The sequence below is a fragment of the Gopherus flavomarginatus genome, chromosome 11 (genome assembly GCF_025201925.1).
Source record: "Gopherus flavomarginatus isolate rGopFla2 chromosome 11, rGopFla2.mat.asm, whole genome shotgun sequence".
Lineage (NCBI taxonomy): Eukaryota > Metazoa > Chordata > Testudines > Testudinidae > Gopherus > Gopherus flavomarginatus.
In genome coordinates this window covers 33,257,889-33,282,381 of record NC_066627.1, presented here as the reverse complement: position 1 = coordinate 33,282,381, position 24,493 = coordinate 33,257,889, and the positions used below count along the sequence as shown (strand labels likewise).

General features: G+C 44.8%; 2 protein-coding genes across 2 annotated transcripts in view; both read right to left on the bottom strand.

Moving 5' to 3' along the window:
* The window catches only part of LOC127030984 (adenosine deaminase-like), an 89,142-nt gene that overhangs the window by 15,108 nt on the left and 49,541 nt on the right, over nt 1-24,493 (bottom strand). Inside the window, exons 3-6 of the mRNA XM_050917664.1 lie at nt 12,227-12,284; nt 7,059-7,181; nt 6,739-6,882; nt 5,428-5,543 (exon numbers count right to left, since the gene is read on the bottom strand). Coding sequence (XP_050773621.1) covers nt 5,428-5,543; nt 6,739-6,882; nt 7,059-7,181; nt 12,227-12,284 — 441 coding nt within the window. The remainder of the gene's footprint in view (nt 1-5,427; nt 5,544-6,738; nt 6,883-7,058; nt 7,182-12,226; nt 12,285-24,493) is intronic.
* LOC127030714 (adenosine deaminase-like) overlaps nt 1-24,493 on the bottom strand; it is an 88,982-nt gene that overhangs the window by 16,089 nt on the left and 48,400 nt on the right. The window lies entirely within an intron of this gene.

Here is a 24,493-nt window from a genome sequence, read left to right as displayed (position 1 = left end):
CCTTTTCTTCCACAGCAATGCATCTGGAGATGAGATCCCTGCCTACCCCTTTGTAAAAATTCCTCTCCAAGTCTAGATTTCTAGGAAGCAATTAAAAAAAAGACTCATATAAACCACTTTCTGAGGACAACACAACCATCCAGATTCCCTGAGTGAAAATGTAAGCCCATGGACAGCCTGCTGTGAAGATAAGCAAGTTTCAATGATGCCAATGGACGGAAACAAGTGGTTCTGCTTTAGAGATGGAAGAAAATGCCACTCTCTCTTATGAGATAATGAAGGAAAAGATGAAAAGTCCAGAGGTAAAGAATTCGGGAGCTCAAGGCATCTGGCTAATTGGCAGATTTAATTTGGTAATGCTGCCAACACCATGACAGAGTACAGCACTTTCCTCTTAAAACCCTTACTCACTATGCTTTGAGTTTGTTTAATTTTTCTTGGGGGAAGGGAAAAATCAGAGAAAACTTCTAAAAATATTAAACTAAAATACAAAATGGGGAGGGCAGACACAAAGGTGTGGTAGGCTCCAAGATTAAATTCAACACAGGGTTAGATACACCGAGGGTGGCAGCAGCAGGAGGGCAGAAGTTAGGAAAATCTGTTCTAAAAAGAGGGAGGTAGAAGCAGTAACTGATTAGGAAACAGGCTTTTCTAGATGTGTCTGTCATCTCATTTAGTCCTTCTGAGGGACCTTCAGAGTTAAGACAGCAGAGGACACACTTTCTGAAGGCCTCTAATAATACACCTGTAGGACAGCCTGGCTTTCAGGGACAAGGGCTCTGTGGCATAGACACTATAGAGCTTGCATGTAGGCAAACAGAGGAGCTAGCAAACCTTGTGGACGGACATTCATTGGCCCTTTAAAAACACAGCCTGGAATGGCACCTGAAAGGCTCTTCTGTAACTATATGCACTTCGTGGCTTGGAAGATACAGGCTGATCACAGTCACAGGCGAGAAGACTAGAGAATGACTGCATCTGCTCAAGAATCAACAATCCATACTTTAACTGCTCAGAGAAGAGTCTACACACTACCACGCTGAGCATGATGTCTATGATGATAGACAGAGAAACTTATGGAAGTGACCACTCACTAGAGAAACACCAGCTGCTAGTCTGGATCTGTTTCCATTCTAAATTTTTTTGGACTGAAAGCTGCCAGTGAAGCCCTTGGGCTGACAATTTTAGACAAACAGCTCTTAGCCAGCAGCATCCTTTCAAAGGGCAGCTGTTTGGCAAGTGCAATTGCCACTGCAGATTGTTGCTGTTAAATACACAACGTTGCACTACCCTTCAGGGAAATCCACTTCGCAGTTCCACCAGCTCTAGCACAGCCTGGGAGAGTTAGAAAGGGGAAGTTCTCTTCCTCCTGAAAATAAAGACAGATGTGGTTTGTGCTGGAAACAAAGCAGCTCCCAGCCCAAATCCTCAATCACCCTTGAAGTTTGAGACTGAGTTGAACTGGACCCCTGAGCTCACAGCAAGGAAGAAAGGACCTTCAGCTTCTCCAATAACTCCGTCAGTGAGCTGGAGAACTGGAACAGGCAAGTGAGGATCAGAGAAACTCTGTACCAGCCAGAAAGTGACATCACAGTACCCGCAGAATGCTTCACTTGGCAGGCAAATGCTTTGTACAGAGCTGAAAGCAGAAGGGGCTTTTCTGGGAACAGGAATCAAGAGGAAACTGAAAGAAGAAGAGGGATAACAATCCAATATCTAATCCAGGGGTCGGCAACCTTTCAGAAGTGCTGTGCTGAGTCTTCATTTATTCACTCTGATTTAAGTTTTTGAGTGCCAGTAATACATTTTAATGGTTTTAGAAGATCTCTTTCTATAAATCTATAATACATAACTAAACTATTGTTGTATGTAAAGTAAATAAGGTTTTAAAATGTTTAAGCAGCTTTATTTAAAATTAAATTAAAATGCAGAGCCCCTGGATAGGTGGCCAGGACCCGGGCACGGTGAGTGCCGCTGAAAATCAGCTCGCGTGCCGCCTTCGGCACCAGTGCCATAGGTTGCCTACCCCTGATCTAATCTCTCATTGACATAACGGATTATTCTCACTCTGCCCTGGCCTGAGAGAGGAAGGGAAATCAAGAATGCTTTCTGCTCTTAAAGGCAAATATTTAATTCAGACCACATGTATCGCAAGCGGCACCACTCTCTGTAGGGTCTTAGATCCACCATATACCCACAGGCAGGTTTCACAACTCCCATGGCCGTACAGGGCTAAGCTACACCAGCTCACAGGAAGTCTGGCAGGGGATATTAGCATGCCATCATGGACTCTCTGTAGTGCAGATAGAACAGCTATATTCTTCCAGCCACTCAGTATTTCGCCATAAGGGAGAAAAGCCTTGGGAACTATTTAGTGACTTCATTTGGTTTAAGATGTGCAGTGAGGATGGGCTGCATTTCTCAAGCAGAACGGGCTACTGGCCTGGTGCTGAGCACCTACAGCTCCCATCCAAATCAATGGGAATGACGGAATGCCAGGCACCTTTGAGGAGGGGACTCAGTCCACATGTAACCAGGGAATATTGGTCTTTAATGTTTGCCAAGTGCTTGCAACAGATAAGTGTAGAATTTTAATTACTGCTATTTTCTCAGCAGATAGAAATCAACAAGACCCCCTAGTTCACAGCCATTCCTGACTAAGGCCCACTATAGTTCCTGAAGGAGGGTATAGCACTGTGGAATTGACACTGCACTCTACCTTAGCAGAAAGGCCATGAAGCAGAGATAAGATATAGAGATAACAATTAACAGGGTACCTATTGGGCATGTTTTATTTGAAGATCATAAGTACTTACAAGTCAGTGATACTCAGAATACAGCTCAACTGCCTAGGATTTAGTCTAGTTGTTTGATTACTTTTTAGATTTGCATAGTTTGGAGCCATTATTTCAAACACAAGTTTAATATGTGCCAGTTCTCAGATTGATATTTCCATCTTCCTCTCAACTGACTGCAAATGTAGGAGGGAACCTCTCATTGCACTAAGTTGCATCTATTTTAAAAAGGCAGACTCTGCATGACTTAGTACAGTGTTCTCAGAACAATGCCAGTGAAAATACTTCCCTGAGTCAAGTCAATGGATAGTCCCAAACTAGAGTCTGTGGAACAGGTTTTGAGACTAACAAAACTGCCCATCAAGCCCTCATTTTCCAAATTATGTGTACATTCAAATTACACACTTACTCGTCTGTCCAATAGGTAAGTGCAATTACCACAGCTTTGCAAGTGCAACACGTGTGCACACAAGTGATCAGTTAGATATTTAGGCCGTCATTTATGCATGCATTTACTGCCACTGTGCATGTAATGACCGACTGCATGCACAATTGTGATAATTAGACATGTATATATTTTGACAGGCACAAAGTTCTGAAAATTTGACCCTTGGATCTTTCAATTTGATTCTGGGAAATTTTTAGAAATATAGGATCATTTCCCACCTTTTTAGATAGAGGCCTGACAGACATTACTAGTACGCCTTTTCACCACCCATCTACTAGCATCCTGAGGCAACTGTTCAGCAAGGATTTCAAAATGTCAGTACATGCCTTTGTTTATGAAAGGTTAAGTTACTGCAAAATTGTTTCCTAGTCTTCCTGATTGTGCTACTTGTAGAATGCAGCAGGTCAAGATAATATAGAAAATTGGCTGATTTACCACATAACCCCTGTTTTAGATAACTGTATCAGCTGTGGATAAGTGCTTTATCTATAGAAGTCAGTAAGTTTAAGGCCAGATTTTAAAAGATATTTAGATGCCTTAAAATGCAGATAGGCACCTAGTGGGATTTTAAAAAACATTTAGGTGCCTTTCAAAATCCCACTAGGCGCCTGTCTGCATTTTCAGACACCTACATACATTTAAAATTTTGGCCTTTAGTGAACGCGGCTTAGTGTATTTCACCTGTTTTTTGGACCTGGTCCTGCATAGAGTATGGAAACAACAGGTTATTTAGTTAGCCCTTATCATAACCAGGCAATGGAAGTGAAGTCATTTTATAAGTGTTCTCCTTGGCCATGGAATGTTTCCAACTTGGGCATCTACTCTGCAACTTTACCTGAAGTACTGGAAGGTACCTTTGTTACTGCTTTTAACTGATTATCATTTTTGTTCTATCAGTTTACACTGTGTTTTGGATGCTGGGAACAGCACTATATGATACACATTTCCAATCCAACCTCCCAAAGGAGTCTAGAAATTTGTTTCATTCTCAACTAGGAGCTCAAGTTTCCTCATCTTTCTCATGGAAGGGGATAATACTGAACGAGGTTCCAGTATGGACTGAAGCAGTGTATTTCAAATGTTTGGTTTGTTTAATACCAGAATTAGAAGAAGGCATATTATACGTGGTATTTCAACATACAACTAATAGTCTCTTCACAAGCAACCTGTCTGCCCTGAATTCCAGGTATAACAAACAATCCCTTAACCAGGCCACATCTCCTGTAACCCCAGCTGGAGCTGTCCTGCATCACTCTACCCAGCTCTTGGTTTTTAATTTAAAGCTATCTGCAGGAAATGGAAATGAATGATACCCACTCCACTTAACCTCTGTTTTGCATTCACAAATTCATCTCTGCAAGGCAGACCCAATGTTTCTCCCTTTTTCACCCTGTATCTTTTCCTAAGGGGCACTAAACACTAGAAGAGAACAGAGCCAGAGGCAGCCATGTAGTAAACTGTAAAGGCCCCCATGGAACATTTCTCAAAATCCACACTGCCACCACCTGCACATGGGGCCCACCAAAGACACTGCTTCCCTCCTGAGGGGCCCTCTCAACACACTAACAAAAGAGTGCATCCTATTGCGCCGGCACCTCTGATGAAGGCGACATTCAAAGCTTCCCGATAGGAGGAGTGGGGCCACAGAGCTAGAATACATTGCTCTCGGGTTTAAACGCCTGACATGGATTGTGTGTATTTATAAAGTGACATGTCAGAAAAGCCAGAAAGCAGTCTCTGCTGCTCTAAGAGATGCTGCTTCCAACTAATATGCCAGAGCATGTACCCTACCCCATAAAGTGGCTTAGACAAACCTGAGCACAACACTAAGCTGGTTAGAAATTGCTTTTTGCAGAAATAGGAAAAACTGAGCTGGCATCCTTCAATCTTGAGCCTGAGGAGATGTCAGATTTACCCTTTCTCTGGAGATAAAAGAGCTGGAAATCACTGAATGGATATGAAGAGTGGCTTCTCCTCCCTCAGTCTCTCTCTTCCACCAGCATTACATGGGAAATAGCCATCACCTTCCCATGGCACTGAGACAACATTCAAACTGGAACTGAGCAACTGATGCTTCCCTAATATTTCCCCAAAGGATCTCAATTCAAGACATTCCACACACATCTCAAAGGGTCAGGAAAGGAGGGAGTGGAGCAGAGCAGCAGGTGAACTGTAATACATTACTTGGCATATGGCGCATGCAGCATAGAATAGACCTGGCTTTGATGTTGAAATCCCTTTCTCCATCCTGTAATCCCTGATTAACAAGGTGAACCACTTCATCCAGAGTGAGGTCGCCCCTGCGGGAAGAAAACTTCGAAGTTAGCTAGCAAGCTTGTGAGGTTCGGCACCCCAGCAATCCCAGAGGAAGAGAAACTGCTTCCTGAATGGTAACATCACTGGATGGTTGTATTATTGCTATGGGCTGTTAAATACAGGAGAATCCAAACACTGCCCAACCAATGTGACCACACTGGCAAAACGCCAGAAAGCTAAGGGCCACATTTATATCAAAAAAGGAGTATACTGCAGCCACCCTCATGTTGAACACCGGACCAGCCCCCTCAGAGGTAGCGGGAGCATGGTCTGCCAGGAACTGTAGTTTCAGGGTCAGATATACAAAGGTATTTAGGCATCTAGTAACATTTATAAGAGTGTCTAAGCAGGTTAGGCCTCTGACTCCCTTAGGTTCATCTGTGAATCTCCCTTTGTGCCTACATGCAACACTAGCCTCCTCTGTAACTAAAGTCCTCAGTGACTCACATCTGTTTGGAGGATGAAGGAGGTGGCACTGCAGAGCTGCGTGGGATGCAAGTTGGCCAGAGAGACACTTTTACAAACCCCACACTAGATCACCGTATTTCTTTAAGTAAATGAACCAGTTTGCCAAAAGAGGAACCTTTTTTCTTTGGCCAAAACGTCTTAAGATGCAGAGCTTTGCACTATCCTGGCAGCAGTGAGCAGAGTGACATAAAAAGCAGCAAATGCCTCACACCATGTTTTGTGAGAAATCCCAGAGGTCTCCTTGCAAAGCTCAGTGCTGGTTTAATTAGCAACATGCTGTTCTAAAGAGCACAGATGACACCGAAAGATAGACTGAGAGCTACAAGGGCTGCTCCCAAAGGCTCAGCCCACTAACTTTCCTGGCAGAAAATGTTACATTTTGGATGGAGGGTTGGGGTGGGATGTGTATCTGAACTCCGGTGACTTCTTGAAGGGGGAGCAGCTTAAGCCAAAAATCTAACAGCTGTTTCCCACACAGATGGGACAATGCCCTTGGGGCAAGTTACCAGAGGAAGAACATTTTTGGGGGGCGAAGGGGGGGAGAAAAAGTGTATACATGACTAATACTGCATTCCAGATAGAAATAAAAGATGTGCTGTCTCCCTCTGGTCCTGGGAGCAAAACTAAGTTCTTCATTTGCTGGTCAGTGGCTTTCGCGCAGATATCTGCATGCTGTGTTGGCACAGTCTTACACTTTATGGATTTACTCACTCTTTTCGGCCCCATGGAACAGGATGAACTTTGCAGTTGGCTAGGAGATGAGGGCTGTATCTGACCTCAACATAGATGACACCTTCTTTTGCTTTCATTTCTACAAACTCATAGGCTATTCTTCTCACAGCATCACGGTCCCCCCTGTAAGGAAAAGAACAGGATTAATCTGATTTATGGGCTACTGATCAAAACGACCGAGGAGAGTGGACCTGCTGTGGGTCTGAAAACCATACATGCCCCAAATTGACAATTCTAGCTTGCAGGTGCCTGAGACCGATGAGAAACTTGGAGCAGTTACCAGGAAGTAAGTTACTTACGCAATGGCAGACATGTAGAGAGCAAACTTTTCTAGAAACTGGGTGAGAGTGAGTGGCTTCCAGTAACTGATGAGCTCCAAGAGGTCTTCCACAGTGTCATCAGGGGGCGGAATTCCTCTTTTCCTAGAAATCAATACACATTTCACTAACAAGGATTTGGGTTACACCTTCAAATAGAAACAAAGTCCATACTGCTGAACCTGCTTTGAGTCTACGGCACAGGCAAAAGATAGCTCAGTCTTTTAAAAAATGCCTCACATATAAGCCTCAGGAGCCTCACCCGGATAAGGGAGGAGACTGATCTCTAGCAACAATGCAGCAACAACAGACCCAGAATTATCCAAAGAAATTGAGCCAAAACAGAACCTTTCTGTTCCTGGTGTCTTGGTACTTCCTGGTCTTGGAAGCACAAATGCTTAATTATTTCAAGAAAGCAATTTCCAACCCCAATTATATGGAGTCAAGAGTTGCCAACAAACACTGGATTGCTGATCTGAACTGAGCTATGGAACCTTCTCAGGTTTGCCTGTTGCTAGTCTCCAAGAGCCAGCCAATCCTTGACCTTTCTGCTGAGGCTGCCAACAATAGAGAAAAATTGTGATGTGGTGTCTCTAATGTGGAAATCTTTACACTGTGAACCAAGACTGACACCCAACAAGCCCCTTCTCAGAAAAGCCACCAAAGAGCATCCAGATAGGAAAACCCATCCATCTTGTAAGGGAACATAATTCCCCCCCCCCCCCCCCCGTCTCGTTGGATAGAGCTTTGCAACTGTTTATATGGGATCTTGTCTTGCCACCAAAGCATTTTGGAGGTTGCTGTCACTGGTCGGATACTGTACCAGGGCCATGATTGAAATAGTAATCTATCTGTCCCTGCTGCAAGGCCCTGCCATTGATATAAGCATCTGTGATTTTAACATATAATATTGCAACAATTATATGCTTTTAGCTTTATTAGTTTACAGGCCAAGCAAGCTAAATAAATGCAAAATAAAAGCCATGGGTTTAGTTCTCAAAGAAACTTGTTTATCTGCATACTGTGGCACTGGGTGTGCACTGGGTATGGAGAAACTAGATATGAAAAAGCAGGGTATGAAACACTGACAAAAGAGGAACTAGGAGGGGAACAAGGGGCCACTTGAGTGCCAGTTCAGCTTTAGGCAAGTATAATGTAGCAAATATTGCCTGCTTACGGTAACTGCAAGGTGGAGTTACAGAATGACCAACTCACCCACTGCCAAAACGCATGATAAGTGTGGAAATAGCTTGCTCAATTATAGAATGACCAGCTCAATCACTGCCAAAATGCATGATATATGTTAAAATAGCTTGTTGATTTGCAATATTAAAGGACAAATAACTTGTGTAATCAATATGATGTTTTGCGGTTTTAACCTTTATAAACTTGGTAAAAATTGTAAAGGGTAGAGCAGCCTACCTTTTGCATGGGGTTACGCTGTCTCTCCCTGTATGCATACTTGTAATCTTGTTTTATCAATAAAGGTGCCTTCGGCTGTCTGATCCAAAATCAACTGGGTGGTGGTCTTTACCACAACAATCTCTACCAAAAGTGGGCAGTCTCTGAGATTGTGAGCTGGAGGGGAAAGATTCCAGATCTCATTACCCAGGATTTAGCTTCTCCAGTTCCAACAGCCAACTACATAAGCTATCTGCAGGAACAGCCTGACTAATATTGCTCCTCTGCTCAATGTACACAGATGCTTTATGGCTCTATGGTATAAGAAATCTACTCTATGTTCAGAGTTCAAAGGCAAAGGCAGTTACTACAGATTAAGACCCTGGCACTCAGCGTGCGTCATTCATTACTGTTAAATACAGCTTGACCAGACATCACGTGAGAAAAATCAGGATCAGGGTAGGGGGTAATAGGAGCCTATATAAGAAAAAGCCCCAAACATCGGGACTGTCCCTATAAAATCGGGACATCTGGTCACCCTAGTTAAGTGCAATGAAACCCCGCTATAATGCAATGTTTTAGGTCCAAAAAATTCCATCGTGATAAATGCGAGGTCACGGTATAGCAGGGTTTCAAGCTGGTCAGTTTAAGTCAGTGGTCCCCAACGCGGTGCATTGATGTGCGCCGCCTAGTGCCCCTAGTGCCTAGTGCCCAAGCAGGGGAGAGAAGCCGTGGCCCCAAACCTGCCGGGGACAGAGAACTCCGAGGCTGCGGGCGCCAATGCTCTCTGTCTCCGGCAGGCGTGGGGCCACGGCCTCTCTCCAAGCCAGAGAGAAGCCACGGCCCCGCGCCTGCCAGGGACAGAGAACTCCAGGGATGCGGGAGCTGGTGCTCTCTGTCCCCAGCAGATGCGAGGCCACAGCTCCTCGTGAAGACAGAGAGAAGCCGTGGCCCCACACCTGCCGGGGACAGAGAGCACCAGCGCCTGCAGCCCTGGAGTTCCCTGTCCCCGGCAGGCATGGGGCCGCAGCTCCTCTTGAAGCCGGAGAGAAGCTGCGGCCATGCACGGGCAGTTTTGGCCAATCGCAGATCTCACTGATCGCAGTTTGTCCCCCCAGACCAATGCGGGTTGCGGGAAGCGGTGTGGGCTGAGGGATGTGCCACTTGCTGCAACCCCTATTGGCCTGGAGCGGTGAACTGCGGCCAGTGGGAGCTGCGATCGGCTGAACCTGTGGACGCGGCAGGTAAACAAACCAGCCCGGCCCACTAGGGTGCTTACCCTGGCAAACTGCGTGCCAAAGGCTGATGATCCCTGCACTACAACATTGCATTATTTGGATGTAGTCAAACTGAGTCAATCATCGCCCAGCAACTTTATTTATTTGCTGTTTGATCTGTACCAAGCAGTTTTTGTGTCATGATCACTAAGTCATGATCAGAAGCAGCATTCTATGCGTGGGGCCAGATTTTCAAAGCAGACTCCTAGATTGCCCCCACAAAATGCTGCCTCTGCACAAAAACCAGCATGCATTTTTCCTTTACCCTAAACTGAACACTATATGGTGGGAGTGGTAGTTTGTGCAGGCTCCAGCTTTACAGTAGATAAGAAAATAGCTCCAATCACCTCCATTTTATACAAGCGTGGGGCAGCCCTGGGCTCCTGCCAAGTTGCAAGCACAGTTCCTTCAGGTGGGTGAAGTATGGACACTCCCGTCTACAAGAGTCAAAAGAATCCCCCAGGTAACCACAGAACCTGATCACCCACATTGCCATAGGGAAGAGCTCCAGGGAGTTAGATGTGTCAATGAATCCCTCACACATCAGGATACCTATCCATACACTGAAATCTTTAACCCACTCCTTTGCTCCTACAATATGTATAGATGGGTGAAATCTAGGGGAATGCTTACACAACACACCAAAGGGGCATCCAGCAATTAATGAGCTGGATTTTCTTGATGTACCTTCTGAATATTCATCTCGGCTGCATGGCAGAAACTACTGCCAGTTCAGAAGGCACCTTAGCCATGACCTGAGAAGAAATTTTTTTTCCCCACACAAAAATATTTTATCAAACCCTCCAATCCATCCATCTTAGATGATGCCATATCTGTTCCATTTTTACTGGAAATTGCTTTCATGTCTAAAGCCCCCTCAACTATGTTGAAGTGTTATTTATTGGGACATGGGAAAGAACCTGCAAAGGCTGGTTGTTAGAGTCAACCTTATCATGACACTCTTGATAAGAGGGATTTCTGCTACACTTTGGCAAACAATGCCAGATTTCTAATGTCCTTTATCTTTAAATGAAACTTCTTCCAGGTGTGAAAGTTTATGTTTATCTTGTTTAAAATTATAGAGCCAGGTCCTCAAGTTGTTCATTATTTACCTTGCCATTCATCAAGTGTATGTGTCAATTAATCAGAGTTTGCCTCCCCGACAGAGCCCATCTGCTCCTTCTTGCTTAAGCTAGCAATGAAGCCATAGCATTGAAGATTTTTCTTGGCAATAGGTTACATCTAGAGTGAGGCAACTTTTTTTCCACAGAACCTTTTTATTCCTGCACAGAACCCTTTTTTCCCCACTCCAAAACAAAATCAGACCCCACAGAGTCACGTAGAATTTGGTGCGCTGGGGAAAAAAAGTTTCAACTTTTCTTCACTTTGGAATTTCCCTCAATTTAAAAAAAATTTTAAAAATTTCAAAATCAAAACCAAACATTATGGTTGATATAACACAAACCTTTTTTTCCAACATTTTGATTTGGCAAAATTTTCAAAACATTTTCGTTTCAACTCAACCCAAAACAATTTTTTTTCAGACCTGCTCCTGAACCGAATATCCAATTATTTACACAGCCCTAATAGTAACATCTGGTTTTGAGATGGCAAGGCAGGATCAAACAGAAAATTTACACTGAGTGCTAAGGGAGAAAACCCTTGCTGAAAACACAAACACTGGCATTGGTCGTATTGCAAGTACAACTGACGCAGCCAATTGCTTTCTGCAGACCAGGGACTGGTAGCCAACTACAAGGGACAGCCGGTGGCAATGGTGATGCACTAGGGTTGTTTGCGCTTTGCAAAACTCTTGCAGTTATTAATGAGACAGAACACTGTGCTGTTTTATGTATATATTTAGAAATGGACTCATAACTCATTCTTTCTAAACCTGTTTGGAAGCCTGACCACAAAATCTGTTTCCTCATCTAACCTGCTCATGTTGTTCATAGCTCTGTTTGGTTTGTGGCTTGTGAGCATAAGGAGAGTGGCATTAGGTCACTGTTTAGTTACATATTTGAGACTAATTCAATCCAGTTTCCCTACTACACTATTAGAAAGTGGTCAGCTCTGTGCATCATGTACTCAGTCACAGTGTTGGTCTACACTCTGACTAGGATCACGCTAGTGACAGCCGTTTGTTGTTTGCACATTTCAAACACAGTTTCCCTGATGGGTAGGGACAGAGAACTTTTTGTCTGAGAATTAGGTGGAGACATACAGTGATCCAGGACAGTTTGGCTGGCAGGGCTCAGTAAAAAAATAATCCTTATCTTTGTCAGATAAAATCATGCTAATGGAAAGTATTATAAACATAATTGTAGCTAATACTGGACTAATCAGCAAGGACAGGGCCAAATTCTAGGAATTTTCTTTTTTAAACACAGGTGCCTCTGTCCAGGAAATCTTTTCACATCAAAGCACCCAGCTAAACACACTGAAGCAAATTGATATTTTTAAACAACTCACTTGCCAAAGTATAAGATTGTTTCTGGCTTAATGGCTCCATCCAGGTGAACATGAAATTCTACTTGAAATTTAAAAAAAAAAAAAAAAAAAAACGACAAAGAACAATGACACATTCATATAACTGTGAAAGTAATCTCTGGATCAGAAGATGCTACAAACAGCCAGTGTTGTGGAGTCACAAGATGGGAGCTAAAAGAGAAAACATAGAAAGCTACTCAGTATAGAAAAGACACTTGATAAGTGTATTGTGTTTTGTTTTGTTTTTTAATGTCTGAAAATCGACAGAATCGGATTCATTGTTCTTCCTGGAGGTCACATTTTTACATTCCTTTACAAGCAAACTCTATTTCCAGGAACCTTAACACTGCTCAGGAAATTGTCCTACTCATATTTGATTCCATAATGAGTTGGGGCGGGGGGGGGAGACTTTGTTTCTAACCTGCTCCATCTTGATATTCATAACCTCTTAAACCAGTGTCTTTAAGCCTTTCCAGACTACTGTACCCCTTTCAGGAGTATGATCTGACTTGCATACCCTGAAGTTTCACCTGATTTAAAAACTACTTGCTTACAAAATCAGATATAAAAATACAAAAAAGTGTCACAGCAGAGTATTACTGAAATATTGCTTACTTTCTCATTTTTACCATATAATTATAAAATAAATTGGAATATAAATATTGTACTTACATATCAGTGTACAGTATATAGAGTAGTATAAATAAGTCATGGTATAAAATTTTAGTTTGTACTGACTTCGCTAGAGCTTTTTATGTAATCTGTTGTGAAACTAGGTAAATAACTAGATGAGTTAATGTACCTCATGGCAGACCTCTGGGTACCCCCAGGGGTACCTGTACGCCTACTTGAGAACCACTGTCTTAAATGCTGACTAATTCTGATTTCTGCTTGCTGAGAATGCCATTCCATAAGCACCTCAGTTTCTCAACCAAAAGCTACTCTTGCTTTGATCATGTTTCAAAATAGTGTTTTAGTTTAGGCCCATTACACGTGAGACAATAGCCCAAATCACCTTTAATTCTAAACCCCTGCTTGCCACACATGTTCAGAGATAAATAATTTCCGCCAGGAGCAAAACTTCTTGGAAGATGAAAGACTGGTACCTGTTCAACACTTGGTAGATGTTGCAAATTATTTCAGGAGAAAGCTGATAAACATGATTTGCAAAGCACAAAATTAAGAGGAAAAACCCTGATGATAAGATGTTTAAGCAATATTTTGAGTGTGCAAATACAACTGTTCTGGGAGCCATGGGAGAGAATGGTTTCAGAGTAGCAGCCGTGTTAGTCTGTATCCGTAAAAAGAACAGGAGTACTTGTGGTACCTTAGAGACTACCAAATGTATTTGAGCATAAGCTTTCGTGGGATGCATCCAATGTAGTGGGCTGTAGCCCACGAAAGCTTATGCTCAAATAAATTTGTTAGTCTCTAAGGTGCCACAAGTACTCCTGTTCTTTTCTCTGGGAGAGAATGAGACTTGCAAAGGAAAATGGGAAGACTTTCTCAAGTCCATCACAATTACCAAAGAAGAACAGAATGAGATATTGTAATTAACTCCAGGCGTGTGGAAAGGAGAGAGGCATAGCTTACATTTTTCTTTATAATAATGGTTCAGAGTCAGCATACCAGTGCTTGGAAGCAAACGTAAACAAAGACTCTTCTGCACCATGGCCTCCCACGGAGGCTGTTTCTGATAACTCCTGGGATCATGTTCTCCAAAACTGACTTTTTAGAAAGTGAAAGCATTGAACAGATTCATTTTATTGAAGTTGTTGCCACATTTACTAAGTTGTTAAGAGAAATTTCTCATTTTGCTGACTTGCACTGATGGGAGCTGTGCACATAATTCTCTGCAATCTCAAGGAGAAAACGTCCCTCAGTTGTTTTTAAAATGTTATCCAGACCAAATGAATCATTTTTTAAAATCACAACAGGCATTCAGCATGTTGATAAGTGAGGATAGTCATAGTATGAAGAGCACAAGACCTTGGTTATTACATGTCTATTGTGTCCAGGTCTTTCTGACAACAGCACGGATTGCAATGAACCTACCTTGAAACAAAGAGACTATTCTATGAGTAGAGACTTAAGAGATCTAGGCTGTTCAGTTTACAGAACAGATGAATAAGCAGTGGCTTAAGAAAGACAAACAAAATAATGAATGGGACAGAGAAGGTAAATGAGGCACACCTGCTCACTGGTTATTAATAGGAGAGATGAGGACATTCAAAGAAATTTTAAAGGCAATAAATTTAAGACTGAGAAAAAAATGTAATGCAACACAAATTTAACCTGTCAAACTCACTGCTACATGATATTGAACTCAAGAACTTAATAGGATTCAGAAAAAGACTGGACATTTATGATAATGAGAATAAACACAGTTACGTTAAATACTTCAAAAAAAGAAGAGGTATAAAGCCTCTTGGCATCAGAGCATACACCAACCAATAACTGACAGGGGTTAGAAAGAAACTATCCCTAGAGCCAGGTTAGTCCTTCATTGTCCACTTCAGGGTTTCTTGTACCTTCCTCTGACAAAGCTGGTACTGAGCAAAGTTAAAAACAAGAACTGAACTAGCTGGACTACTGGTCCAATCTGGTAATTCCTGTTACTCTGCGTCAAGGTAGTGGGTTTTGGAGTTTGTTCTGCTCATGCCCATCCTGCTGTCTTTCAGGAGTTCCAAATTTGTGGGCCAGTCACTGAGAAAGAGCTGTCTCCTGCATATAGGCGTTGCCATCAGTCCAGGTTTTCCCAAGATTGTCCCTTTTTTGAAGTAGCTGTCCTGGGAAATCTCTAAGAGTGCTTGGTACGCACTGCCAGCTGTCCAGTTTTGCGGGCTAAGGATCATCCCAGATGTCCCTTTTTTTTCCCCCCTTCAGAGGTGACAACTCTATCTCCACAAGTCTGATGCAAGGTCCACAGTCCCATTGGAACATGCCATTGCAGCAAGCCATGATCACATGGAGAGCTTCAAGTGAGACTAAAACCTGGAATTTGAGCCAGTATTACATTAGGAGCCTGGGCAGACAGCAAAATACTGGAATTATGGGTTCTTAGTGGCCCGAGTTGCTGGACGAACAGACTGCTCCATTCAAAACCAACTGCAGCTTTCAGTTATAATCCTCAAGCCTAGATTTCATGGATATATGATAACTGTGATTAAGTACAAAGCATTATATCGCATGGCCCCATACATACTTTATGACCTTGTGTAAGGGAAGGATAGAACTGCTCATCTTTAGCACTGCCCTCAGGAGTACAGGCAATGCTTTTCTCTCTGCCTCGATTTGCAAATCCCTGAATGGGACTGGATCTAGTTACATGAAACACCACCTCTCCAAAGACAGCTTTGAGCCACTGTCAACCACTGGGAGACTCAGGAGGCAGAACTTTCATAGGAGCCAAACCAAGACTATGGAACTCACTGCCACATGAAAAGAAACATGAAATGAAAATAGGATCATAGAATATTAGGGTTAGAAGAGACCTCAGAAGGTCACCTGGTCCAATCCCCTGCTCAAAGCAGGACCAACACCAACTAAATCATCCCAGCCAAGGCTTTGTCAAGCTGGCCCTTAAAAACCTCTAAGGATGGAGATTCCACCACCTCCCTAGGTAACCCATTCCAGTGCTTCACCACCCTTCTAGTGAAATAGTGTTTCCTAATAGCCAGCCTAGACCTCCCACACTGCAACTTCGTTCATTTACTTTTAAAAACACATACAGACAACCTCTGCCAGCAGGCTTTGTTGCTCTTTATTCTAGGGAGGCATTCAGTTTCTATGGAGATGGGTGCAAATACAAGAACCCAGACTGACCAGGTCAAAACCTGGTCATTCACTGGCATGAGATTTCTACCCATGATACATGAATTATATGGTTCTAGTAATCAGGACAAGGATCAGAATAGAATGAGCTGTGAGAAACAAGATGGGGAGCAGAGGACAAAGGAAGCAATAGAAGGAGAGAGGTAGCAGCAGGGAAGGAGGGATGGGAGTCAAGGTGGAAGAAATTAGCAAGAGGGACAGGAGTGAAGGATGTGGATGGAAGAAAGTGCAGCAGCAGGAGGGAGCTGTAGACCATGCAGAGCACAAAGTGATACAGGTCCTGGATCCGTCCTCTTCAAAATGTAAAAATCTGGCAAGTTTTGAATTCTTGGGCTCCAATTTCATTCAATGACTGAGGTTTCACAGGTTTCAGAGTAGCAGCCATGTTAGACTGTATCCGCAAAAAGAACAGGAATACTTGTGGCACCTTAGAGACTGACAAATTTATGCTTACACTCAAATAAATTTTGTTAGTCTCTAAGGTGCCACAAGTACTCCTGTTCTTTCTGAGGCTTCACAGAGGCTTCACTCCTTGGGGGTTTTGGTGACCGCACAACCCTTTGATGGAATTATAGGCTTGAGGCTCACGATCCATATTTATTCCACCTTGTGCCATGTACAAAATCCTATATGTGCAACTATATGCTCCTACCTCATTGCAAACATTTCCTGCAAAAGCGACCCACAAGTGCAGTACTTTCAAGAAAGTGAAAGCAACATTAAGAAGCTTCCTTTAAATTGCGGGCCATCTGCCTTTACCCTCTGTTGCTATTGTAAACAAGACACTTGTAAACTGCAGCAGGAAAGTAACAAGGTTCTACTCCATGACTCCGGGACAGGGTTCGCTCCCCCTCAAATAGCTTGTGATAAAACAGGGATAATGAAATTGGGCAAGGAGCATCTGAGCAACTCCACTCAAAGTAGTGTGCAGCGTGCAAGAAAAAAGCCCAGCACCATCAGGTTCCAGGGCTGTAAGGAACTACTCAAAGCTGAGTGGCGCCTTGTCTCTCCAAATGAAATGGACAAAGTGGGGAACTGGATAAGCACAGGATTTTTCACATTGTTTATCTTTGTTACTTCTTTGTTTCACTCTGCCTCTGTGGGACTGGGGGGAGGGAGCCCTCAGTGGTTTGCACATTGGCCTGCTAAACCTAGGGTTGTGAGTTCAATCCTTGAAGGGGCCATTTAGAGACCTGGGGCAAAAATCTGTCTGGGGATTGGTCCTGCTTTGAGCAGGTGGGTGGACTAGATAACTTCCTGAGGTCCCTTCCAACCCTGGTATTCTATGATTCTAAGTATACAGGGGGTTTATTTGGGGGGGCACCATTCCCTTTCCCAGAAACTCTTCTGCCAGATGCTGTTGGTTCTTGAGGAACTGGATGACTGTTACAAAGATCTAGTTCTTCTCCCACCCTATGCAATCCAGACATCCAGTGATGTCTCATCCACCTTCACCACTGCTGGGTAACCTGGCCCTCATCCACTGGGTTCATCGTTGGCTCTCACTCATTACCCTAGGCAGGGAGCCTTATCAGGTACTACTTCAAACTCTCCATTGATGGGCAAAGGAGTGCACACACTGACCCCATCTGGCACCACCCCAAATATTTGTGGATTCACAGCACTGAGCCACATCTCGGAACTTCACTACACGATGCAACATCATGAACCATGCCACTCTGGCTGGCACAGTGGCCCTCAATAAACTATGCATGTTTGATGATATTTACAATGTATGCAGGGAACACGATCTTTCCAACCATCAGGAACAGTTCTGGAACAGTGTCCCGATAGGAGTGGTGGGGGCAAACAACTTAGTTTTGAGAGAGAACTGGACAAATTTATGAGTGTGACTGTATGACAGGATTGCTTGTGATAGTAGGAGGCAAGGCTCAACAGCCCTGGAGCTCACTCCAGTTTATGTCACTAAATGGTCATGCTTCAGGGTTTCAGCTGGCCACCTGCAGGAGTCAGGAAGGGATTCCAATTGTATTCTGGGGTGAAGCAGGGGTTAAAACTTCTTCCTTGGAAGCATCAGGGATGGCCACAACTGGAATGGGACACTGGAGAGAGTGGGTGTCATAAACAGATAGCTAAGGGTTAATGTCTCTTACACCTGGAAAGAGGTAACCTGAGGCACCTGACCAGAGGACCAATCAGGAAACCAGACTTTTTCAGGTCTGGGTGGAGGGAAGTTTGTGTCTGAGTTCTTTGTCTTGTGCCTGTCCCTCTCTCGGCTATGGGAGGATTTCTGTCTCTTGCTTTCTAATCTTCTGTTTCCCAGTTGTAAGTACAAAAGATCAGATAGTGATTTATATGTTTTTTTGTATTTTACATGTGTGTAGTTGCTGGAGTGTTTTGAATTGTATTCTTTTTGAATAAGGCTGTTTATTCACATTTCTTTTAAGCAATTGACCCTGTATTTGTCACCTTGATACAGAGAGACCATTTTTATGTATTTTTCTTTCTTTTTACATAAAGCTTTCTTTTTAAGACCTGTTGGAGTTTTCTTTAGTGGGGAACTCCAGGGAATTGAGTCTGTGCTCACCAGGGAATTGGTGGGAGGAAGAAGTCAGGGGGAAATCTGTGTGTGTTAGATTTACTAGCCTGACTTTGCATTCCCTCTGGGTGAGGGGGGAAGAGAAATCAGCTCTCGGTACTTCTGTTTTCCAAGGCTGGAAACGGGGAGGGTGGAATCCCTCTGTTTAGATTCACAAAGCTTGCTTCTGTGCATCTCTCCAGGAACACCTGGAGGGGGGAAGGGAAAAGGTTTATTTCCCTTTGCTGTGAGACTCAAGGGATTTGGGTCTTGGGGTCCCCAGGGAAGGTTTGGGGGGACCAGAGTGCCCCAAAACACTCTAATTTTTTGGGTGGTGGCAGCTTTACCAGGTCCAAGCTGGTAACTAAGCTTGGAGGTTTTCATGCTAACCCCCATATGTTGGACGCTAAGGTCCAAATCTGGGACTAGGTTATGACAGTGGGCCAGGGCTTTGAGGTGGCAAAAAGCATTCTCTCTCTCTGAGGTGCTTGACTGCTTGGTTCTTGCTCACATGCTCAGGGTCTAAGCGACCACTACATGTGTAGACTGGAAGGAGTTTATGTTACTGTAAACCATTAGTATTAGAAATATGAGATCTTAACAGCAAGTGTACAGAAAATGCTATTGCTGAGACAGAAGCCAAATACTGCTTTCTCATCTCTCAGATGATACTTCTTGTTGGCTGTCTGTCACCATTTTAAAACAGGCCCCTGTCACACATGTTGAACTTTGGAGGGTTTGGAGTAACACCTGCCCTACATTAGAAGTGCCTGGGATTTATTAGGGTATGATAACTCAACTGCAATGCTACACGGTCTACTGGGCAACATATGTACTCCTGTTCCCTCCCACCATTCCTCCCCCAGAGCCACCCCCGACCACACTGCTCGGGACTGCGAATGCCCTATCCTGCTGTGCAGGGGATGGGAAGGGAGCTGATATTGGGTGCCTCCCTCCCACTGCCCATGTACCTGGTCTCCTCTGAGCAAGGGTGAAGGGTCATGGGGGAAATCTATGCTGCTGCCTCTCCAGGCCCAGAGCTACCAGCAGCTGCTGGCGTCTGAACAAGATCCTGAGTGCTTTCTTAAAGAGACATTTTGCTCATACACTCACTCAGGCACATACACACACCTCTCACTACACACATACAGACTGTTAAACATGAGAACATAAGAACGGCCATACCGGGTCAGACCAAAGGTCCATCTAGCCCAGTATCCTGTCTTCCGACAGTGGCCAATGCCAGGTACCCAAAAGGAATGAACAGAACAGGTTATCATCAAGTGATCCAATCCCCATTGCCCATTCCCAGCTTCTGGCAAACAGAGGCTAGGGACACCATCCCTGCCCATCCTCGCTAATAGCCATTGAGGTATCTATCCTCTTTTTGAACCCTGTTATAGTCTTAGCCTTCACAACATCCTCTGGCAAGGAGTTCCACAGGTTGACTGTGTGTTGTGTGAAAAAATACTTCCTTTTGTTTGTTTTAAGCCTGCTGCCTATTAATTTCATTTGATGACCCCTAGTTCTTGTGTTATGAGAAGGAGTAAATAACACTTCCTTATTTACTTTCTTCACACCAGTCATGATTTTATGGAGCTCTATCATATCCCCCCTTGGTCATCTCTTTTCCAAGCTGAAAAGTCCCAGTCTTATTAATCTTTCTTCATATGTCAGCCATTTCATACCCCTAATCCTTTCTGTTGCCCTTTTCTGAACCTTTTCCAATTCCAATATATCTTTTGGAGATGGGGCGACCATATCTGCATGTGATATTTAAAACGTGGGCATACCCTGGATTTATATAGAGGTGATATTTTATGTCCTATAATCTATCCCTTTCTTAATGATTCCCAACATTCTATTCACCTTTTTGACTGCTGCTTCACATTGAGTGATGTTTTCAGAAAACTTTCCAAATGATGCCAAGATCTCTCTCTTGAGTGGTAACAGCTAATTTAGACCCCATCAATTTATATGTAGAGTTGGAATTATGTTTTCCAATGTATATTGCTTTGTTTCTCTCTCACACACTCTGTGACACACTCGTCTCAACACACCCATACACACAGCCTCTCCTACACATGCACTCTCTTGCACACTCCCCAACACACTCATCATTTTTCACACACTCCAAGCACCAACATGCACACCGTCTCTCAAATACACACAATCTTTCACACACATGCACTCTCACACACACGTTCTCTGCCCCAACACACACACACACACTCACACATACACAGTGTCCCTCACACAGTCCCCCCAACACACCCAAAACCAGCACTCCCTGCATCCAGGTCATTCTCCCCACCTAGGCTGTGCTGTGCCATGAGCAACAGGAGCTGCTGCTCTCCTGCCTTCTCCTTATACAGCCCAGGTGGGGAAAGAGACCTGGATGCAGGGAGCCGTGCTGCCATTCCTCGATGTCCCCCCTCACAGCCCCTTAGGGGTGCGTGGGGCGAAGGAGCAGCAGTTCGAGGGGGAGCGAGCAACAATGCCAGCTGCTCTGTGCATCCAGGCCAGTTTCCCCATGTGGGCATAGGAGAAGGATGAAGGGGTTAGAGGCAAAGGGGGTGCAGTGCAGGTGTTAGGGCTGCTGGAGTTAGGATAAAGGGAGTGCAGGGATTAGGGACATGGGGGCACAGTGTAGAGGTTAGGGCACAGGAGGGGGGCAGGCATTGGGGCACAGGAGGGGGCAGGCATTGGGGCACAGGAGGGGGCAGGCATTGGGGCACAGAGGCAAAGTGCAGGGTTGGGGTGAAGGGAGGGCGGTGAGACTTGGGAGCCCATGGGGGCCCAGGCAAGGGGGGCACCAAAATGCAAGTTCGCCCAGGGTGCCATGTCCGCTAAGGCCGGCCGTGAATCTGGCTCCAGGCAGAGGTGCGAGGGGCGGGAGGCAGACAGGCTCCCCCCACTGCCGGGGGGGGGGCAGGCACGTGCCGGAGTAAGCGAGGGGTGGGCTGCCCCACCGCGCTCTGCTCCCCTAGCCCCATCGCGGAACCGCCCGCCCAGGGGAGGGTCGCAGCCCCCGGCTCGGACCCAGGAGCATCCAGCAGGGGGGAGGCAGCCGCTCACCTTGGGCAGGTCGAAGACAAACGGACCCTACCCCGCGTCCTGCTCCATCCTGCAGCCGCTGCCTCCCTCCAGCCCGCGCTACTGGCGGGACATCGGGGCTGCCCGGACGCTGGAGCCCGGCCCCGCCCAGCTCTCGCGCCGGCCCCGCCTCGCTGACACCCGCCCGCGCCCTTTCCGCGGGGCTCAGCTCGCGGCTCCCCGCAACCTGAGACCCACCGCGCCCTGGCTGCTCCGCTGGGGCGGGGAATCCCTGCAGCCTGGCCCTGCCCCCGGGCCCCGCTCCCCTGTGCAGCCAGGGGCTCCCCCACCAACCTGCCTTGCAAGCAGCTTCCTCCTCTCTCCCCCAAAGACCCCTGGCTGCAACTCCCCACTCCACCCCCCTGGAGACTGTGCAGAGGTGCCAGCTCTCCAGAGACGCTCTGGTTAAGGCTCTGCCCTGAGGTGGGCTGCAGTGAGCGAGGATGGGGGCTGCTGGGTTGAAGGAGAGGAGATGATGCCTGCAGCCAGGGGTCACGATGCCACTGTCGCCAATCCTCAGACCCATCGCACCCTGCCACAATGCAGGGCAGAGAGCAAACCAGGGGTCTATTGCAGCCCAGCAGCCAGTAGCAGCCCCGGGATGGTAGCAGATCCTGGGAGACTTGTGTGCAGGTGCCAAACCACTGGGCGGAAGGAACCAGCACCATTGCGGTTACAAGAGAGCTGGAGTGTTGTGACATTTGCTGCCAACACATTATTCACTCTGCTTGTGTATTACACTCCTCCCCCGCCCTTTTGTCTTTCCTGTCTGTTTATAGTGTAAGCTCTTGGGTGCAGGGCCTGGCTACTGCTCTGTATGGTGTCTAGCACAATGGGGGACACAATTGTGTTGGGCCCTAGGCTTTACTGTAATAAATATGATGAATGATTAATAAATGTTCTCCATCAGAATGTTAGGAACCATTAGGAAAGGCAATAAGACAGTAAATATAATACCACTATAGAAATCAATGGTACACTCAACCCTTGAATACTGCATGCAGCACTGGTCACCTCATCCCAAAAAATATGTATTAGCAATGGAAACAGTACAGAGAAGGGCCACGAAAATGACTAAGGGTATGGAACGGCTTGCATATGAGGAGAGATTAAAAAACAGACTATTCAGCTTGGAAAAGAGATGCCTAAGGAGGGATTTTATAGAGGTCTATAAAATCATGAATGGTGTCGAGAAAGTGAACAAGGGACTGTTATTTATCCAGGGGTCACTCAATGAAATCAGTAGGTAGCAGGTTTAAAACAAACATAAGGAAGTACTTCTTCATACAATGCACCATCAACCCATGGAACTTGTTACCAGGGATATTGCGAAGGCCAGAAGTATAACTGGATTCAAACAAGAATTAGATAAGTTCATGGTGGATAAAGTCTATCAATGGCTATAAGCCAAGATGGTCATAGATGCAACCCCCATGCTCTGGGTGTTCCTGACTGTCAGATGCTGGGAGTGGATGAAAGGGGGTGTCTTTTTCTGACCATTCCCTCTGAAGCATCTGGCACTGGTCACTCCTGGAAGATAGGATACTGAGTTAGATGGACCATTGGTCTGACCCAGTATGGCCATTTTTATGTTCTTAATAAATAACGCACCAAATGTTCTGAAATCTCTAGTGCACAAGACCAGCAGTCCCATGCTACAAACTGATCTATGTGGCTGGACCTCTGTGCTGGCACAGATTCCCACTGAGGTCAATGGGGTTCCCATACAAATGCAGAGGGCTGCCTACGTGAATCAAGTGGCAGGACAGACCTTAGCAGGGACTCATATGCTGGCAAATCTACAAGCCTAGCAGCCTGCTTTCTACAGTGTTTAATGATAATATATGTTCCATGTCATATGTATTATTTATTGCAGCAGCTAACTGCCCCAACCAAGATCAGAACCCTATTATTCTAGTTATGATACAAATATATAGTAAGAGGGAGTCCCTGCCTGGAAGAGCAAGGATATTATTACTCATGTAAGTGCTATTTGCTGCAAGTGTTGAAGATTTGGGCCTTTGGTTAGCAGCAAAACTGCAGCCAGGCACCCTGGAATTATTAATGGGATTCAGCTCTAAAAACAAAGATATCTACCACTTGGGCTGAAGGTGAAGCTCCATCTGCTGCCACATGACCATTCATTTAACTCTGAGTTACAGAGATGACATTTGAAATTGAAGTTCCATGTCCCTCAGTAGATAGAGTGTGCTGGCTCAGTTATCATCAGCTGGTATTGATGTTTTCCCAGTTACTACAGAAAACTTCAAGAGTGGTTGCCATATATATATATATATAGCCTTTTAGCCCATTAAATCAAGGGCTGGGACCTTGTCAGGCATTTACTATTAATAGTAATTAAGAGGTTGCAGCATGAACAGGTATTTTTCAGTCCTGGAGTTGCTGTGTGTCTCTTAGTGGAAGATGGTGAGGCCTCTTTTGGGCTGGCATCTTATTGTTCCCTGCCAGCCATGCTTTACTGCTAAATAAACATAGGTCTAGATCAGGGGTTGGGAACCTTTCAGAAGTGGTGTGCCGAGTCTTAATTTATTCACTCTAATTTAAGTTTTCGCGTGCCAGTAATAAATGTTAATGTTTTTAGAAGGTCTCCTTCTATAAGTCTATAATATATAATTAAACTATTGTTGTATGTAAAGTAAATAAGCTTTTTAAAATGTTCAAGGAGCTTAATTTAAAATTAAATTAAAATGAAGAAGCTCCCCCCCAGACCGGTGGCCAGGACCCGGGCAGTGTGAGTGCCACTGAAAATCAGCTCGCGT